Source organism: Cydia strobilella, chromosome 3, assembly GCF_947568885.1.
Source record: "Cydia strobilella chromosome 3, ilCydStro3.1, whole genome shotgun sequence".
Lineage (NCBI taxonomy): Eukaryota > Metazoa > Arthropoda > Insecta > Lepidoptera > Tortricidae > Cydia > Cydia strobilella.
The window spans coordinates 3,347,117-3,368,267 of record NC_086043.1 but is presented as its reverse complement, the minus strand read 5'-3'; the positions used below and the strand labels follow the sequence as shown (position 1 = coordinate 3,368,267).

Sequence of the window (21,151 nt, the reverse complement as noted above, 5' to 3'; positions counted from 1 at the left end):
AGGTACCCGGGCCCCGGGGCCCTAGTCAACATGACAATAATTGTTGCTAAAAATCGAAACAAACAATGTATAGAAATAGTCACGTGACTTTTCGTAGCGTAGTATCTGTCATCCTGCCTTGTAATTATATTTGATCTTTAATTTTTATAAGTCAGAACCTGTAATTGTCTCTGTAATTCTATTGGAGCTTATAGAAATGTTTATAGCTGTTAGTTTTCGACGTATGTAATTTAAAAAAAATGTTTTTTGTGTATAACAATCATGTTTTTTAGGGTTCCGTACCCAAAGGGTAAACACGGGACCCTATTACAAAGATTCCGCTGTCCGTCCGTCTGTCTCTTTACTAAAAACAGAATAAAATAAATATTGAAGTTGGGCTCCCATACAACAAACGTGATCTTTTTGCCGTTTTTAGCGTAATGGTACGGAACCCTTCGTGCGCGAGTCCGACTCGCACTTGGCCGGTTTTTTTTTATAATTCCCTTAAGAGCATAGTGATTGGCATAGAGTAGGGCCAGTTTACATACTTACTGATTCGTGTTTAGTACGAGTTTGCTGTTAAACACATGTACTGCAGGGAGCGTGCATGGCATGAACTGTAGACGGCAGCACAAAAGCTCTCTATTTATTAGCGCGAAGCATTATGTCAAGCTTCCTTTTTTAGATTTAAGCCACTAGATGGCAGACCGTCCTATCCCAAATAGAGCCAGCGTGAAGTGTAGCAGGGGCAGCACCTGCTTAGATGCGTAAAATTGTTTTCGCTTACAATTCAGGCCACGAGATGGCAGACACGCACTGTCTCTATCTCGGTCGATCGATGTTCAAAATGACATTGATATGTTATAGTTGTCAACTAGTTGGTATTTTTGTCTAATACACAGCTAGGTGCACGTGTTTTAGGCGTTTTGTTTTATTCCGTCCGTATAAGCTTTTGAACCTTGGTTCACATCAATGAAAATGACCCTCAACCTTTCATTTACTGAAGCTACAAGTATCTACGTCATGACACTCACACAAAATGGTCGCAAAACATGCAACTCAATAGTTCAAACCTGCGCGACCAGTGGTTCACCTTGCCCAGGCATATTTCAACACCAAGCCCTGACCGTGTAATTCGCTCTGTGATTGTGGCGCCGCCCTGCCGGGGTAGGGATACATTACATACAAAAGAACATGACTCAGAACTCCCCTCAGGGATTTTTTAAAGAGCTGCGGGTCAAACATTTTATTTTGACCTCTAGTATGCGTGTGCCAAATGGCTAAATTGTACATACATCGATTTGCTTATCTTTGAAATTGGGCTCGTACGGCTTCCACTATTACTGTGACACGTACCTACTTTACTCAACAGTTGTTTTCATCGTGAAAATTAAACATAAATTTTACTACAAACCCTTTTTTTTTAAACAATTATTTTGCAAATCGCTAGACTAGAACTCTGGAGCGAACTTCTAGCAGTATCCTTGATTATTAACCTACAAAGAAAATGCGATGAAAAGTTTTTTCGTTTATCTAACCCCGTCGACCCATTTTCGCTAAATTCGCCTCGCGCCCCAAAAAAATTCGATACCACCGTAACTAAGCGACCACAAAACGTTGTCGCTCACCGCTTCGCGGTTATAAATCATAGACCACCATTATACATGTGTATGTGTATTGTGTAGTGACTTGCGTGCATAAATCTATGTAAGTATCGTGGCCATTAATGGTTAAAACTTGGATGTATGATTGTAGGAAGTACGCGGCGAATCGATAATTTCGTCTTTCATTTGTTTCTTGGTTTCAACTTGTCTAGCGCCACTTGCGCCATCCCACTAACCCGGGGTTAACCGGTTAAACCCAGTGTCAAATTGTACTGGTAATGATGGTAACTACAGGTTTAACCGGTTAACCCCGGGTTAGTGAATGGTGCAAGTGGCGCTAAGGTCCACTAAATAACCCTATGCTAAAGGATTGTAGCTTTTTACTAGGGAGTTTACGTAACTTTTTTATCGTTTAAGCTTCAAGCCATACTGTCTGCCCGTTTGGTTTTTACGTATAAGCTCGCTTAATAACTTATGTACCTATATGTAGGTATACCTAATATACAGGTTGTCCTTAGCCATGAGACAAACCCTGAAATCCCATTCAGGAATGCTCTAACGTTAATATTTTTTAATTAGAACAAAAGATAAAAAAATAAATTTTCAAACAAGTTCTTTCCAATAATCGACAACAAAAAGAAACAATTAATTAATCATTGGTACAGTGCTTTTGACAATTTGCTTGAAAATGTGCGGCAATGATGACATTTGTCACAAGTCAGAATCTTATTAGTGTCATAAATAAAAAAGATTATCAAAAAGGTCGAAGAAGGTTTCATACTATTTATTACCTCAGGACCTACTAACACATACAGGCTGCTCCAAAGGAAGAAATCGTAATTTGTTAATTTCTTCGTAACCGCTACACCGGTTGTTATGAATGTTATGATACTTTGTATACTGGTTCTAAATACCCATTTGTACATTTCGGCTGTGTCCAATGGCTGGGGTCATCCTGTATAACAAGGCTGTTTCTAAAGTGTCCTGTATGTGGAACGTGGAATTCGGTCACAGTAGATAAATTTCCGCAGTAAATCTTGTTTTTAATGACACACATTCTATACGCCAGTAATTTACTTACTTCCTTTCTTAGGGTTTAGTAGACAATAAGGAAAGAACCCAATTTTATGATAGAATCTAGTAAAATAGACAACAAATGAGCAATTTATCACAATAATATGGATATTAAAATAATATATAGAAATGATAAAAAAATACAGGATCAAAGTTTCAAAATTTAAAGAAAAGGAATAAAGTAAAGATACCATTCGATTCCTTACATTTTATCCGAAAAAGATTGTACAGCAACTATATACATAAACGCAATATTTCACCGACAAAATCGCAATTTTATTTATTTTCCATACATTCAAGACGGGCTCTCAGTGACCTTAACGTCACATTTATTTATCGTTTTGTTAGGAGCGTTTCGCGAGTGAAGTACGACTGTCGGACTTTGGCTATCATTTCTGGCTTTTGGTCCTATATAGATATATGATCCGAAAAACAAACCTGATCGATTGATACCATTAATTAAAATTGTCATCAAGCATATTGTTTTCCTTCGTGTTTTCTCGGAAACGTTCGTATTTGTCATGCTACTTCAGTCAACCTCAGTACTTTTTGTACCGAGACTGACTGAAATAGCAAGACACGTTCGTACGTTTCCGTGAAAATACGAAGGAAAATAATTATGCACTACATTTGTAGGTAAAGGTATGGGATACTTGACTGATAAATAAGAAATAAAAAAATATGAATATTGCTTTTTTATTTATTAGTCAAGTTGCCACAGCCATACTGTTCATAATTCCATACTGTTTCCAAACTTAAAATCGCGTGCATTTGCCCTCATTCACATTCCCATTTAAATTCCACCACGCACGGCCGATAGTATCAAACTCGCTGTAATATACGTTCCCGAGTATAAAAAGTCTATAATCAATATGAGACAGTAAAAGATTTGCCAATTTATATATGTTCAGCGAAATGGTGGGGCTATAAATCCATAGGGTAATAGAGGGACCTATAAAAAAATTTCCTATTTTAAGATACGTCCTTAGATGTGAATGTTTGTGTATTTAATGCTCAATCACGCGAAAACTCATTTATGCATAGTATATTTTTTTATCTTAAAAATGCGAAATGAAATATCATGCTCTAAAAATATGAAAAAAAGGTACCGTACGACGGAGTGGAAAAAGCGGTTGAAGACGAAGTCGCAGACAAAAGATACTAAATACATATTTTAAATTTTAGACTTTAAATAAATCCTGTATATTTGGATAACATAATTTAGTAACGCCTTTACAAAAATCACCGAGCAATAAATGCCTCATCCGCAACTCCGTACTTCGGGCCACGATAATAGTAGGCGAATTAGTAAACTTTGACGTTAATAAATTGCTTCGGCTTCCTACTTACAGTTTAAATGCTAATAAAAGCCCCGCTGAGCACAATATAAGTACTAGTATAAATAGCTATCTATTTTTTGTTTGCAAATATGATGACGCACAGCTACATAAATTATTTTATTTTATTTATTTGGGGCATCAACAGCAATACAAAAATTAATACAAATCATAGTGAACAGAAAACATAGTCAATAACAGATGTCCACAAAAGTACAATTGACATGCAATAACTAAGTGGTAGGTGGAGGCGGTGGTGGTAGTTATTCGAGCATTTCTAAAAAAACGATTTAACTTTCTTATTTAATTTTGTTGCCAATTGTTTTAATGATTAATAATAAGGTGCTGAATGGCAATTATCTTATCTTATCTTGGGGAAAAAATACGCATGCTTTTGTTTTTAACCAACATAATTTCACCTTCATTAAACTTCCTGTACTAAATTAGTGCTTAATTGCTTATACAAACTAGATAATAGATCAAATAGATCACTCAGTATCAAAGCAGCGTATTATACCTTATGCAGAAGCTTTAAGATTCAAAATCGCCTAACAAATTTCCCGAGCTGACCGTACCTCGCACCGCCAACTTCGCTTTGCTTAATTATGAAGTTGCTAATCTACGTTTGTCTTCATTATGAACTTTGCATTCTCTACCAATTCCATGGGCACACGAAGATGGCCTAGTTAATTGTAGTAATATGAAACGACCTTAAAATTTGTACATAAAACTACACTAATATTCAACAATCCGAATTTCCGCTTTGTAAGGATAGGAGGAACAACTGCGACAAATACCAAACGAAAAGAATGTATCGAAATGACAAATGCTAAGAAAAGTCACGTGACTACAGACCTCTGAGCCGCCTGAGCGCCTACCGCGAACAAAAACGAAAATTGAGTTCAGGAAAATTTTTCTTTGTTATTTTTGGTACGCCTCTCTCTGGCGTGATGTATAATGGAAAGTCTACTCGCCAACTCGCTAGCTCGCTACGCTCGTGGTTGAATTTGGAAACTTTTGCTTGGGTATCTACTCGTATAGCACTATGGATTAAACAACTTTGCCCCCTTGAAAAACAAATAACTGTTTCGCGCAACTGTCTAAGTCTTGATTAAAAAGTAGTTTAGTTGTACACCTGAACCAACAATTTAACAATGTTGTACTCAAAATAACTGGTCCATATATTGGTCACTGTCTAGGCTCTCCAAATTTCTAATATTTTCTTGCAGAAAATGACAGAACACAAGCAAATAAGCATGGCTGCGAGCTGCATCGCGCTCCGCGGCGTGAAGATCTTTCTCAGCGCAGGCCGAGCCGCGGCGGCAAGGAAGGCTTCTTCACCACCAGTAGTGAGGCGCAAGCCTAAACCTGTGCTTGGGGCCAAGCCGCCGCAGAAAGTATTCGATGCTCTGCTTAAAAACACTAAGTTTAACAAGTAAGTTTCTTCTAAGAATCAGCTGAGCTGCGGTAAGGACGACTTCACCTCCAATAGTGAGTCGCAATCCTAACCTGCCTGTAATGCCTGTGTCCACTCAGCTGATGGATGCAGGAAATCTCCAATCCTCTGGTTAAAAGCGACAAGTTGAAGGATTCACGGAAAGAACATGTCTAGTCACTTTAGTAACATTTTGAGTTATCACATTATTAAAGTTGAAAACAAATATGTTTTTTAAAGTAAAAAGTTATGTTAATTAGTAATATACCGGTAACTGTGTAAGTGTGTACTCATGTATAGATGTAAGTAGGTAATATTAAATTAAAAGCTCTGCGTTTTGGCATCAAAATAATATTTTCCGAAAGACGTGACATATTTTTTTCGTGTACCTTTCAGTTGTAGAAGTTTCTTCTTAAAAAAACAGTTGGAAAACTATTGATTAATGGTTTTAATAAGTAGGCTCACCGAAACATAAGTAAGTACTAGAGTCTGTGCGAAAAGAAAAAACGGAACCCTTATAGGATCACTTTGTTGCGTGTCCGTCCGTCCGTCCGTCCGTCTGTCTGTCAAGACCCCTTTATCTCAGGAACGCGTGGAGGTATTGAGTTGAAATTAAAACCATATTAAAACATTAAAACATATACTCCGCTCTACGGTCCCTTGAAGCTGCACAAAAATCAACCTTCTAAGTTAACGTAAAAAAAGATACGGCCGTATATGCCGAAAAAAACGTAGATATCGACACTATCAAGAGAATCAAAATTTACAGGTTACTTCCCTAGAACTATGAAATTTGGCAAGTAATATCGTCTTACACTACAAGTGCAAGAAAAAATCTCATAAGTACAAATTTGTAAAAAAAAGTTACATTTCTACGGAACCCTCAGTGGGCGAGTCCGGTTTTTTGACATGACGTAAATATTAGATATTTTATGGTACGCAAAAAACGATTTTATTTTTATTTTTAAACTTTTATTTGTAAACTAGCCACGTCACCCAAATTTCATTATCACCTCTTCCATTTCCTTGTGACACATAGTCACATATTTGCAAATTTTATTTTAAATTTAAATCCAGTTATTTCAATACGCTTATTATTTAAGCACTTCAGTAACGACAGTAACTTAAGTAAGTTGCCAGTCCACTTCTTTCACACTCACAGTAGCACCTTTCCCGCGCATTCCCACTATTATACACTAGCTGTGCCCGCGGCTTCGCCTGCGTGGAATTCGGTCTCTGTCAGTAAGCGGCTAATTCACCCACCCCTAATTTATCTCCCTGTCCCCTGGAGACGGAACTTAAAGTAAAGTTGACAGATGGATACGCTAGAGGACTGTAGTCCAGATAAAATATTTTACAATTAGGTACCTACCACCAAAGATAGATATAACTCCGTAATAGATGGATACAGTCTAAGGAAAAAACGTGCCTCGAAAATCACGAAAATTTGATTCTCGATCAGATGTCGCTACTACCTTTTGCCTACTCTCGTATAGAGGGCGTTAACGGTTTCGTTAGTTATTATTTAACAATTTTAACGCATATCAGTGAAAGAACATGGGTCAAAATAATAAAAATAATTAATGCAAATAAAAAAAAATCATTTATCCTTATTTAAATACATTTTGTCGTATTTTTATAAATCTTCATGTTTAGTTTTAAAGTGTGTCGATAGATGGCAGTGAATTTACTGTGGTTACAAAATTTACTATGACAGCACCGCTCTATAATATTATATCCTCTTTGCTACCACTAAATAAAATTACAGTCCAAAATGTTTTTTTTTTTGCCCTTATTCAAATATTTGACGTGATTTAAACGGCATAGAGTAGTAGGTGTATATCGAACGATACAGTACCATTTTTGTATTTTTACGTCCTTGACTGTACCTATCCAAATCGGGTACACTACATATTTCCGAAAGATTTTATTCCGAATTTTAGAATGTCGAATTTTATCATTCCGATTTTTAAATGCTCGACCCATCAAAATTCCGACTGTCATAATTACGAATGATGAAAATCACGAAGATTTATGTTTCCGAAAACCCAAAAAGCCGAATTTTGTAAATTCCGAACTACATAATTCCGACTATAACAATTCCGATGGTGGCAAACACCGAATTTAACATTTACGATTTTCAAAATCACGAATTCGGAATTGCCCTTATTCCGAATTAACGTGATTCCTATTTTAAATATCCCAATTTTTAAATTTCCACTTTTTTGGCAACAGTTCGTTTTCTTGGGGGGTCGCAATTCTAACCTAACCAAACCCACTTCTGGCAACAGTTCGTTTTCTTGGGGGTCGCAGTTCTAACCTAACCTAACCCACTTCTAGCAACAGTTCGGGTTCGCAGTTCTGTCTAATTTATTTATGCCGAATTTTTAAGCCAAAAATATTTTATGCCGAATTTAACATGACGCGGCACGACAGGTACCCGTAATAATTACTAAAACGTGAGTCTTCATTTGAATATCACGGACTTCATTTTTCCGATCTTGTAAAAAACCGAATTTCTGAATACCGAATTGTTTTATTTCCGATCGGACAATGATTTTTCGGAATTTAGGAATTCGGAAAAAAAAATATTTTGGGAAAAGTGTAAAATCGGAACTTTAAGCTTGCAGTCAAGTGACAATCGGATTTAAAGTTTTCGGAAATAGCACATTCGTGATTTTATTCCATCGTGTTTTTAAAAATCGTAATTTTGATATTTCGGACTTATAAATAATCGGGATTATGAAAGTCGTGGTTATAAAAATCGGAAAAACGTATTTCGGAATATTTGGGTGTTCCCATCAAAATCATGTCATCCAAATCGGTCCTCCAGTCAAATCAGTCTAAGCATGACGCCGGCGGCGGGCAGCGTCTGCCCCTTTTTTTTGTTTTCGGAGTGGGAAATGCATCTGCCCCTACGACTTGTTGATGGTCATAGCGAAGCAGACGCTCACGGGGACCTGTATAGGCGCTTGAAGCGGAACGGGAAGTTGCTCGGAATGAGGGGGATACGCGGGATGAACACGGCTTCTCCGGCGCCACACTCCGTCAGGATCTGCGCCTACATATGTATTACGTACGATGTATTTGGGATCACAAATATCACAATCGAACTCGCGCTGGCTTGCCGTTTCAGCCGAAAGCGAAGCGACCTGCCTGGCTAGAGCGCCACTGAGTCTCTCACCGTGGTTTTTCTCAGACTCCTGACACCGTGCCCCTTGTGGCCGCAATGCATTGCGAGACTTTCGCGAAAGATTCGATTTTTTTCGGGAAGGCATGGTAACGCGTATAAGTCCCGAATCGTTTGACATTTACTGAAAAATGTTTTTTTTTTAAAGTAGCCACCTTCGTGACCATTATTAAGAGGAAAGGGCACGGCCGCTTCTCCATGCAAACGCAGTCTCCATTTTTTGGATAAAAACTACCCTATGTTCTTCCACGGGACTCAAACTATCTCTATACCAAATTTTATCTAAATCGGTTTAGCGGTATAAGCGTAAAGAGAAATTAAAAAAAGTTTTATGCATATTTTTTGTGTTTTCACTCGGGAATGGTTTCATTTTGATATCATAAATGAATTCGGCATACCCGATTTAATACAAAAACGATACCTAACTTGTCCTAGTAGCTAAAATGATATAGTTATCAAGATAAAGTTTTTAACCCCTTTTTCACCACCGGGGGGATGAATTTTTAAAAACGCTGAATAAAATTTTCGTGCTTTTTAATATAATTAACGTTTTGAGAAGTTTTAAGTTCCTGGCTTAAAATAAAATTTGCACCCCAAGATAAACTTTCATCCCCTTTTCAACCCCCTGAGGGGTTAAATTTCCAAAAACGTCAAAATTAGTTTTTTTGTAATCGTCTATCATACCTTTTTAAGAAGTTTCAAAGCATTTGTAATGGATTCAAACTTACAACCCCCTTTTAACCCTGTTAGGGGACGAATTCTTGAAAACGCTAAAATCACTTTTCCTGTATTATAATAATATGCCCATTATACAAAGTTTCCAGTAACACCAAAAAAAAAATTGAACTCCATACAAATTTTCAACCTCTATTTCACCTCCTTAGGGGATGAATTTTCAAAAACGCTGAAATTAGTTTTCTTGTATTTCAATCATATATCTTCTTACGAAGTTTCAAATTGCTAGCTTAATATAAATCTTGAACTCCATACAAACTTTCATCCCCTTTTTAACCCCCTTAGGGGTAAAATTTCTCAAATTTTTATAGCCTATAACCTGGCCGTGGATTATTTCGACAGATTAGTAAAGTTTGCATCAAAATCCGTTCAGCCATTTTCATTTGTAGCGCGGTCAAATAAACAGACAAACAGATAAACAGACAAACAGATAAACAGACAAAAATTCTAAAAACTGTTGGAATGTGTTCTGTTATCGATTCTAAGTATTCCCAGCCAATTTTTTTTCGAATATTTTCCATGTACAGACTTTCGACCCTCTTCCGCTTTATTATATGTATAGATTCAGCACATCACTTGTAGTATTTCAGTTGCTCGATCTTTGTAGGCCGAGTCGGTCGATCGCGCGCCACCATGCCTTATCGCAAACTTAAGGAAAAGACGCTCGAAACTTTGCACAAGTGCACTAATTTTAACAAGTAAGTTCTAGCACTTAATGCTCAGTCTGTGCTATCTATCAATGTCGCCACCGACTTAGCTTGATCTGACTACCCATGTATTTTATGAACAGTCGATGTCAGAAAATGACTAAGTACGTATTTTATTTCACCACAGTGTTACTTTAATCATTTTTACGTAGGCTGGCAAACCAATTTGTCAATTAAAAAACACGGCAAAAAAATGTAGGCGTGAGGGTTCGTTCTCTCATATGGCTCTTGAATTTCGAGCCTTTTTCTACTAACAAGTATGTTTGCCAGGCTATATTGTTTTATGTTGTATCACGAGCAGATTTCCGCAACTAGACGCCTGCCCTATTTTGCGTGAAAGAGGTGGAATCTTAAGGAATATGCTATTAAATCTTTGATGATGATTAAGACCTCGGGGAGATCTCTCGGGGATCCAAGATGTTTTGCCTTGTATGAAGCCACTCCATTGCAGATTGGAGTTTTTGTTTATTTGGATGTATATATGCAGGTACGAGCTGGAAGCGTTGTACACTATGTACCGGAACCTGGTGACAGCCGCGCAATCCGCAGCACCTGCCGGCATTGGCCAACCAGCCCCGAAGACCGACGTAAGTTAAAGATGCGTTTAACGCTGACGTCACTGTCCATCTGACGATTGAACGCTATACGTATACCGGGTGTCCGGTAATTAACGGACAACCTTCTAACTACCGACAAAGCACCAGAAAAATGACTTATAGATGCCTAGTGAAAGCTTCGTGATTTTCGAGATAATCCAGCTTAAAGAATCGCATGTAAACACACTGCTCGTGATAAATTAAAAACATGAAACATTGAATCTGAGCTACGGAATCAAATAAGTACTTAAAAAATAAAAACGTTTATCATTACAGGAAAAACCTGAAACGGAAATTTTCCTATGATCTTATTGCCCCCTATTTAGATGGCGACCTCGACGCTGGCACGCAACCTAGGTCGGAGCTTAAGACTTTTGAGCAAAGGCTAGATTGGTGGTGCAGGCGGTGCAGCAATTACTCAGAGCTTGTGTGCATACGTAAGATATTTGTAAGACGCACTAAGCCTTTATATCAAAAGGGGGCTTACTTAATTTCTTATTATGTAGACTTTTAGGTTATAGACAAGGTCTAAAATATCGTCAGGAACAAAGCGAAAATAGTATATTACAAACCTAGGGTTAATTGTGATCTGAGGGTTAGATTAGCGTGCCGAAAGTTGACGCTTTCCGCACGGAGAACAAATAGTTATTTACAGTACATATGGTGCTACTTTCTCGCACTAGTGCGTAAAGAGTACTTTTCGTGCATATGTCGAAAGTTTAAAGGGCCATATGTACTGTAAAACGTTGTACGATACACGTGCGAATAGGTAATTCGCAGCTCGTGTCGATTTAAAACACTCCCTGCGGTCGTGTTTTAATTTATCGCCACTCGTTTCGAATTTCCTCTTTTCCGCACTTGTATCGTAAATAACTATTGTTTAACAAGGGCGCAAAGTTGTTGTTTAACCTCTCGTGCATTGATACCCGAGCAAGCGAAAGTTTCCAAAATTGAACCACGAGCGTAGCGTGTAGTTCAAAAAATGGAATCTTGAGCGTTGCGACGGTTTCAAGGCACGAGGCCCACGAGGGTTAAACAAATTTTGCCACCGAGTGAAATACAAACATTTTCACCACACCAACACAAGGAAAATATAAAATATCAAACAAAATCAAGGCAAATCGATTCAAAATGAATGTTATTAAATATTTATCATTCAAAATCATTATTAAAAAGTCAATTCTACCAGCAAACATAAGAAAACAACTCAAAATTTACATTTGATTACTTTGCCTCACACAAACTGCAACTTTCTTATCAGTTTTTGAACAATCAAGAGAGCCTTTACCAGCTGGTGTGGTAAAAAATAATTTGCATTCAAACTTTGCCTAAAGTTTATTTATTTGAGTCGTTTATCCATATCACAGATTATATAATACTATTCCATATATAATAATTGATTTGACATTAGATACCTAGTAGCAATAATGAATTTGCATCAGCGAAGATGCACAACGTGCTCTGAAAGCAGTGCCACTTACGCGACGCTATGTATTTCTTACGAGAGAGATATAATGTTTACACAGTACTTAGAGCGATAACCGTATCATGCTAGGACTGCTAGGGGTACGCTACGCAATATCGCCCAGTTAACTGAACAAAAAGTTAGTGACAATCGCGTGACGTGACATTGATCGTTCTGTTAGCGGTAGTACTATTAGCAAAGATAGATATAACTCCGTAATAGATGGATACAGTCTAAGGAAAAAACGTGCCTCGAAAATCAAGAAAATTTGATTCTCGTTCAGAGGGTGCTACTAGTTTTGGCCTACAGTCGTATAGATGGCGTTGACGGTTTCGTTTGTTATTTAACAATTTTAACGCATATCAGTGAAAGAACATGGGTCAAAATCATAAAAATAATTAATGCAAATAAAAAAAAATCATTTATCTATATTTAAATACATTTTATCGTATTTTTATAAATATTTATTTTTAGTTTTAAAGTGTGTCGACAGATGGCAGTGAATTTACTATGACAGTACCGCTCTAGTATAAGTTACTCTATGCTATTAGTTATTCTGTGCTGTTAGTTAGAACGATCGAGTTCAAAACTCACCTTTTATATCGTATCAAGTTACATACAGTGGGTATCATTACATTACGAATCAATAAAGAAATGGCATCAAATTTCGTTAATGGACTAGTGACTAGTTACTATACTTACCTTGATTTCAATTTAATTGAATTGGTACTAAAACTCATTAGTAGTTAGTTTGGTAGGCCAATGTCAAATGGACATGCGGTAACACAAATTTAATCTAATAATTTCTTGATAAATGATAAGTGATAAGAGATGACGTGATGACGAAAACGGCGGACAGTCGAAACCACTTGGGGGTAGTTGCTGTCGCGCTCTGCTCGTCATAAAGTTGGCAGTACAAACTTTTTTTTATTTTTCTTTTAGACCATACCATGTGGCCCACGTGGGGTACCAAATGAAAGGGCTTTGTGAGTAAACCATTTAATTTTCAATGTCTTATTTTACAGGGCATAGACCAGAGCACCTTCCGCGACGTAATGCACAACACGTTCGACCTAGTAACCGAAGAAGCCATCTTGGAGAGAATCTGGGTGACTTGGGAGCGCCCTTCAGGGGGCGAGGGTGCCATAAAATTTGAAGCCTGGGCTAAAGGTTTGAGCCGACTGCTAAGGGGGACTGAGGATGAGAGAAGAATGCACTGCTTTGCGGTTTATGATGTTAATGGAGATGGCTGGATTACAAAGGACGAGATGTTTTTACTGTTGAAGTAAGTATATGAGATAATTCCCAATAAATTATTGGTTTCAGTTGTCATGAGTACCCGGGCCCCGGGCTTCTTTAGGATGCGACCAAGAAAGCGTTAAGATGCTAGAGGTAGACCAAGAAAAGTCTGCAGCGATTTTGATAGCATACGCAGTGCGTTATTTTAAACGTCAAACTTCTATGAAATTATGATGTATATAAATTTGATATTTCAGAAACTCACTCTTGAAGCAGCCAGGGGACGAAGACCCGGACGAGGGAGTGAGAGACCTTGTGGAACTGGTTCTTAAAAAACTGGACGTTGACAGAGACGGCAGGGTGTCCTTCGAGGATTACAAGTTAGTTTTCTAATAAGTATATTTAGATAAGGCCTGTTTTTTTTCTCTGACACCTAGTTTTTGACTTTTTGCAAATGTCGACGCTCTTAATTTAAAAAAAAAGTTGTGGCCCCGACGAATCTCAATTATGTCCTATTTAGTTTCCCTTGACGGCTGGACGGTCTAGCGTCAGTCGATAAATACCATGCATTACCTGCACTAAATCTTGGGATCAGGGGCCGAGCTAACCAAAAATACCAAGAACCAATATTTATGTAGGCATTTGTTTTTTTCAGACAAGCGGTGGAGCAAGAGCCCCTTTTGTTAGAAGCCTTCGGACAGTGCCTGCCTTCCAAGTGACATTCGGCTGCCTTTCTTAGAACACTAGTCACTAAGTGAAATAATAGTATAATAAGGACTATATGTTACAATTTGTTTTAGAATTGTATTTTCTCATGCTATAAATATTATTCAAAAATGAACCGGAGTTTATAATAAGATATCGCGAAGCGGAAAAAGATTTAGGTATTGCCACATTACAGAAAGGCTTGACTCGAAATAATAAATTTCATCGTTTACATGCGATTATTTGCGCTTTAAAAGGGATGATTAAATTTAAACATATGGCATAATGAAACTATAAAAAATACTTTATTTCAATATGATATCTTGGAGTAAATAAATAACCCTCTGCCAACAAACTGTCTTGCAGTTTGGCTGAATAAGAAAATGTAAAATAGGGTTTATTTCGCCAGAATAAATGTTTTTTTTTTTTTTTTTTTATTAAAGTAATCAATCGTGAAATCGTAAAATCAGTCGTGAGGCTCCACGGAGACGCCGAAGAATTTGTTTGTGATCCTGGCAGCGGAAGGGGAGATCAGGCGGACAAGGAACTGGCAAGAAAAAACAATGCTAAATAATAGGGAATATTACGCGAAACTCGGCCTTGCTACTACCACAATCTCAGGTCTATCGTGAAACAAGAAAATCGAAATTTCGTTATCAACATCTCTGTCACTTGCTCATTCGAGCGATAAAGAGGCAGATAACGAAATTTTAGATTCTCATTTCCCGATAGGTCCTTTGTAAACAAACCGCCTTGATGCAATAATGTCATATTTTATTATCTCTGAAAACTTGTCAAAAAGCTAAAGAGGCTAGTGCTGCACTCTGGTGGCAGAACATTGCACTAATACCCCCTATTACTAAAGTTATGCATGATACAAAAAATTTGGATACATTTTATAAATTACTAGATTCGGCCCGCGACATCTATAAATAAAGTTGATTATTATCCATCATCAGAGGCATAGAGCCCTCAAAGGAAACTCCCATTGGTCACAGTCCGGCGTAGCCAACTTCAACTTCTGGCGATGTGCGAGGGCGACCTAATTTCCTTATTCAGCTCCTCCTGGTTCCACTATCTTCATCAGGTTCTGAAAACGCTGATGAGATGCTGAGGTTCTAGCATAGTTCTGTGTCAACCATCATGCTTGCAAGTGAGCCAATGAGCGACTGTGTACCTTCGAAGATGATGATAGTGTCCTAATGCATCATCAGGGACATAGGGCTCTCAAAAGGCACTTACAACCCCTCTGGTGTTGCGGGTGTCCATGGGCGGCGGTAATCGCTTACCATCAGGTGATCCGTCTGCTCGTTTGCCTCCTATATCATAAAAAAAGGAACTCCGATTGGTTACAGTCCTGCGTGGCTAACTCCATCTTCTGGCTATGTGCTAGGGCGACCTAATTTCCTTTTTTCAGGTACTTGGATAGATGGCCCTCGAAGAATACTTACCCTATTACTGTAATGCATGATGTTAGGTAACGTGACTTCATATTTATCCCGTCGTACAGCATCGATGATCATGTCCGCAGCTTCTCCTGGCTCCACCATCTTCATCAGGTTCTGGAAGCGGATGCTGGGGTTCTTGCATAGACCCGTGTTCACCATGTAGGGGCAGATGGTGGTGAATTTGATCTGGGAGAATTTTAATAGTGAAGTAAACTTTTATATTTGGAAACTTCACAAATTGAAAAAAGGAAAATTAAGGATGCCATCACCCATAAAAGGTAATTTTAATGTCACATGAAGGCTATAACTAGACAGAGATTAAAACGCCCGTAAAACGTATTCAGTTTTTTGAAGTTTTTCTGTTGTTAGGCATAATAAGTACCTCTGTTATAACCATTTCTACGTCTTTCTGGATAGAGTGATTCAAGAGGAAGGTTAGACTGTTGAAGATTCTCCTTTTTTGCTAATTGACAAGGGCAAGTATTCAATAAACCATAAAACATCATTTTGGCACAGACCAATAGAGAAAATATGTTTACTTACATGTACGCCACGTACCTATTCGCTGTCTTGGAGATTAGGTTTTAACTTACCACGGCATTAACTTGTATGTATTTATACATATTGTTTTCTGCAATGACTATGTTTAGTACGTGAAATACGCGATAAACGTAGTAAATACTAATTAATGAGGAACTCACATTGCTCTCACCCTCTTGCCCTCACTCTCATCATGCAACTCAATTTCCAAAATCTCCATGATCCCTCGAACGGCTTACTTGGTCACGCTGTACGGGACCAGGTTCTTAAAGCCCGTGAGACAAGCCATACATACCATACCATACATATATTGACTAATATTGTTAAAGTCAAGTTCAAAACTATACATCAATAAACAAGGAACTTGCCATCGCTCTCATCATGCAACTCGTTTTCCAAAGCCTCCATGATCCCCCGCACGGCGTACTTGGTCCCGCAGTACGGGACCAGGTTCTTAAAACCCATGAGACAAGCCACGCCCGTTGCCTAATATTGTTAATATCAAGTGTAAAACTATACATCAATAAACAAGGAACTTACATTGCTCTTGCCATCGCTCTCATCATGCAACTCGTTTTCCAAAGCCTCCATGATCCCCCGCACGGCGTACTTGGTCCCGCAGTACGGGACCAGGTTCTTGAAGCCCATGAGGCCGGCCATGGACGACATGGCCACTATGTGTCCGTGATTGAGCTTCTTCATCGCTGGCAGGAAGGCTTGGATCATCTGGGTTAAAAAAAACTATGCACCCATCTATAGAGCACCTACGCTCACAAACAGTGTGTAAATCCGTGTAAATCCAATACGGGCAATAAATTAAACTATATAGAATTCACCCGTGTAATCATTATAGATGAAGTTTTATTTTTTAAGTTACACTTAATTATGACCCCGTAATTATTTTTTTTAAATTTACCGAGCAGCAATGTATAGTGCGACATAAAAGAGTAGAAATTAAATAAAATGGAACTAAAAAAAAATTCATACCTACTAAATTGTTGCCATGTTTAAGCATTTTACGTCAAAAATGTGTCAGTTAGGTGTACGTAGGAAGTGGCGACCTCATTTATTTTCTACAATTACTTGTCGTACTATAGTCCAATAAGTAATTTTGCAGTATAATGCAAACGTCTCGCATAACAGACATGACATTACAAGATACGAGCTTTTTATAGTAACTGCCAACAAGCGTTGACAGTTACTTTAAAAAGCTCATTGATCTTTGTCATGATAAAACAGTGAATCCTCGATAGCTGAATCCTTCTAGTCGTCGCACACAATGAAACATTGACCAAATCTCTTACCCAGAGGTTAGCGGTGATGTTAATATCAATAGTGGAACGAATTTTCTGTTCTGTCCACTCCAGTATGGGGTTACTGGGCATGATGCCAGCGTTATTCACCAGGATGGTTACTTCTCCAACCTCTTTAGTGATTTTCTCGGCGAGACTGAAGACCGCGGCGCGGTCTGTCACGTCACATCTGAAATACCAATGAATTTGGTACATAGATATAGGATTTTTTGTAGAAAATGCTCGTAATCAGTAGACGAGCCCTACTTATTATTATTATCTCCAAGCCATTTTTTTTTCGTTTATCTAATAATTCCTGATATTGCCTTTTTTTGCAGTTGAATAGATTAGATTAGATTAGATGATTTATTTCATGAAAGACAATTACATTATAAGTTTGCATTAATGTCAAAAATATTACAATTTCTATCATGATCGTCAAAATAAAAATGAAAATAACAAGAATGCTAATGAAATAATATTATAGCTCCAATAAGGATTGTCAACACAGTTAGAATAAGAGTAAGTAGGTAAACTTACAAATCCAAAATATAAGTCAACTTACAGTGTCAAAACTTACACTAAACAATAAAAAACCCAACACACAAGAAACAATAAAAATAGAATACTATAATATAAAATAGAATACAATACTAAGCCACATTAGATAAGTAGTTATATTGTATTTGTATAGAATCCGGGGGTCTGGTCAACTCATGTCTAATAGGCTCCCACTATACCATCATTTACTCGGATTTGCAAAACACAACTTACTCGTATCTATGCGCTTTCCCTCCATTATCCTTGATCGCCTGAACAGTCTTCTCGTTGCCTTTGGCGTTGATATCTACGCACACCACTATGGCGCCCAGCTTAGCGAACCGTAGTGCCATCTCTCGGCCCATCCCGTGACCAGCGCCGGTGATCTGAAAAACCAGTCAGTATCACAAGTCTAGAATGACGCTTATGCTTAAAGAAAATTGAAGTGTACAAAAGAGAAACCATCACCAGAAGGTTTCTTTGCCTCTGGCCGTCCAGAGTTGTGTCGCGAGAGCTGCGTTCTCGAAGGTAGATGTGAAAATGTAAGAGCTGGCGGTTTCCTCGCACAACGTATCAGCATTGCGATACAACGACGAAATGCCGCCAGCATTCTTGGTAGGTACAATCTAAGCATACGAGGGGATATGTTTAAAGTCCAGTGACACCTCTACCCTGAGCCCTCACACCGGTGTTGCTCATGAGCCATTCTAGATGTCGCTTTTTGTAGGGGCGTCGCCGCCAGACGGAAAAAATTGCATACCATTTTGTTAGGTAGTATATTAATTAGCATTTGCGTAGTTCTCATGATAGTCATGATACGGGCAAGGGCAGCATCCGCTCGGTGTACCCCTTGTTTGAATATCAGGAGGGGATTCCCTAAAGACACTTACTAGAGTGATTTCTCCATGAATGTCCTTAGGTTCAAGAGGCACGAACGTCTTGTAGATACAGCGGATGTTCTCCACGTTCATCTTGATCAGCGTCCAGATCAGCTCGATGACTACCATAGCGACCTCTACGAAGTCAGCCCTGAAAACAGTACACAACTTTATTATATTACTAATATACCTAACTGGAAGAACGTGACTTTGGTATGTTGTGTAGTGTTGTCTTTTTTTGGGTTCCGTACCCAAACGTTAAAAACAGAACCCTATAAGACTCCGCTGTCTGTCTGTCACCAGTATCTCATGAACCTTGATTAGCTAGACAGTTGAAATTTCAGCGCTATAACAACAAATATTAAAAACAGAATAAAATAAATATTTAAGGCTCCCATACAACAAACTCGATTTTAACATAACATAACAACCATATAAGGCTGCGCATGCAGTAAAGGGTTAAGTAGGTAAGTTTAGGTTTAAGATAAAGTTAAGTTACATATCAACAGCTAACACAAACGCAAAGGAGGCTCGTCTGCCAACAAACTACTGTGCGGTTTGGCAGAAGAAAATATGTATTTAGTTGTAAGTAAGATCTTTGAATAAACGTTTATTTATTTATTTATTTTTTGCCGTTTTATGCGTAATGGTACGGAACACTTCGTGCACGAGTCCGACTCGCACTTGGCCGGGTTTTTTCATACTTGGTACGCCGTCATAAAATAAAACTCGGTGAGTATAGATAGAATAGCCTGTCTTCAGCAATAAAAAATAATAAATAAACAAGTACTTACATTTTCGTATTTCTATTTAGCCGGTCTAAATACACTAGTCTGTACCTAAGCAATGCTTGTACGATAATACAGATAAGCAGAGTTCAAACCTAGTGCAGAGAGCATAGTACAAGCTCCGAACGTGGATTTTGTGTGTTGTCGTTTACCGTAATATGTTTATATAAGCCATTTCCGAATTTTCCGATGGTAAACCAAAATATTGTAATTTTATTTGCCAATGTTTGGTTTCGTTACATATTTGACGATGACTATTTCACGGAATGGCATCATAACTATTTCAGACTTGAACTGTTTGTTTGCATTAGAATTAAATAGGCTATTACTGAACCGGTGAGCTCCATCTTAGGCCTTGTCTTCACTTTCCATCAGGTGTAACTAGGGCCAACCGCCAGTTTCAAACAGTCGTCGTCTCGCCATCAGACGAATCAGTTCAATAAAAAAAAACAACAAAAAAGTTATGGAAGCTGAATTATAGATGTTTTGAGTATATAAGTACATATTATATGTATATATCGTAGTCTAGTACCCCCAATACAAGCCTTATTGAGCTTACTGTGGGACTAGGTTGATTTGTGTAAATTGACTCGTAATATTCATTTATACGTTTTAATTTAAAAGTAAGCATTAGGATTTCTTACCGGACAACACACACTTAGTTTACTATAGAAACTATCACGTGATCACCAATCATGCCTCGGCCCGGACCCGGACCGTTCTAGCGAAACCTATCCTTAATTCTAAAAAAACGAAGTACCTATAGTGTAAAGTAGATAATCACAGGAGGGAAACTATAAGGAGCAAAGAAGGGAAACTCAGGGCATCTTGTGCAAAGGTAAGTTTATTGTTTAGTATTAGCAGTAGGTAACGTACATTTTGGGATTACGGGACTTAATAATACCATTTTCTACGTACCTTTCTGACTTCTGACCCCGTAACATGATTAGCGTTGTCGTAGTACGATTCGAACAATGCTTATAAGATAAGATGTCAGCGATACGGTACCAATTTATCAGGTTAAAAGTAACATTTCTTCAACCACAAACTGACAGAGTCTTCTCCGAGACCACGGGGACAACGCCGTCCTCGAAACAACGGAGGTGGGTTTAATACTTATTTTACGCGATTAAGTCCCGTCGTTGTAAATAATAATGAGTAAAAATCGTGAAAGTTTAAATCAGTGTTTCACAAACTGACAGATCAGTATCGTATCGCTGTGACATCTTATAAGCATTGTTTGATTGGGTGCATACTTTAAATGGTACTTGACATACATAATGGATTTATAATTAACACAAACAGTTCGCTTTTATCGCATAACTTGATAACTAACAAAGTTGCATTTAGGTCGCCTTATCCAGTACTATATCTTTGTGTTGAAAATAAAGATCTTTGATCGTGCTATCCCTTTTACTCGTACTTATATTGTCTCGCATAGAAATGAAGGCGGATGATCATAACTCGTAGTTTGCTTTAGAGCGCAAAAGTGAATGAGTTAGACCAAGCTTAGATAAGTCTGCAACGATTTTGATAGCACACGCGGTGCAAGTGTTATTTTAAACGTCAAACTTCTATGAAATTATAACGTACAAATAA

At 38.0% G+C, this 21,151-nt stretch overlaps 2 protein-coding genes across 2 annotated transcripts; one reads left to right on the top strand and one right to left on the bottom strand.

Annotated features, from left to right (window-relative positions):
* Window positions 1-5,218: 5,218 nt before the first annotated feature.
* Window positions 5,219-14,119, top strand: LOC134756193 (calaxin). Its single transcript, XM_063693021.1, is given in 5 exon segments — window positions 5,219-5,429; window positions 10,549-10,648; window positions 13,148-13,407; window positions 13,619-13,741; window positions 14,017-14,119. Coding segments are annotated over 5 exon segments (789 nt in total). The 5' UTR covers window positions 5,219-5,226.
* A 413-nt stretch (window positions 14,120-14,532) lies between these two features.
* On the bottom strand, window positions 14,533-19,609 carry LOC134756192 (17-beta-hydroxysteroid dehydrogenase 13-like). The gene is made up of 7 exons (XM_063693019.1): window positions 19,559-19,609; window positions 18,777-18,915; window positions 18,121-18,272; window positions 17,359-17,536; window positions 16,595-16,780; window positions 15,518-15,700; window positions 14,533-14,613 (listed from the first exon to the last, which is right to left on the bottom strand). Coding segments are annotated over exons 1-7 (921 nt in total). The 5' UTR covers window positions 19,561-19,609.
* Between the last annotated feature and the right edge of the window lie 1,542 nt (window positions 19,610-21,151).

Coding starts and splice junctions, on each gene's coding strand:
- LOC134756192 (XM_063693019.1), bottom strand. Junction 16,781..17,358: donor ACATCACCGCTAACCTCTGG/GTAAGAGATTTG, acceptor TTTTTAACCCAG/ATGATCCAAGCCTTCCTGCC. Junction 15,701..16,594: donor AGAGCGATGGCAAGAGCAAT/GTAAGTTCCTTG, acceptor AAATTCTCCCAG/ATCAAATTCACCACCATCTG.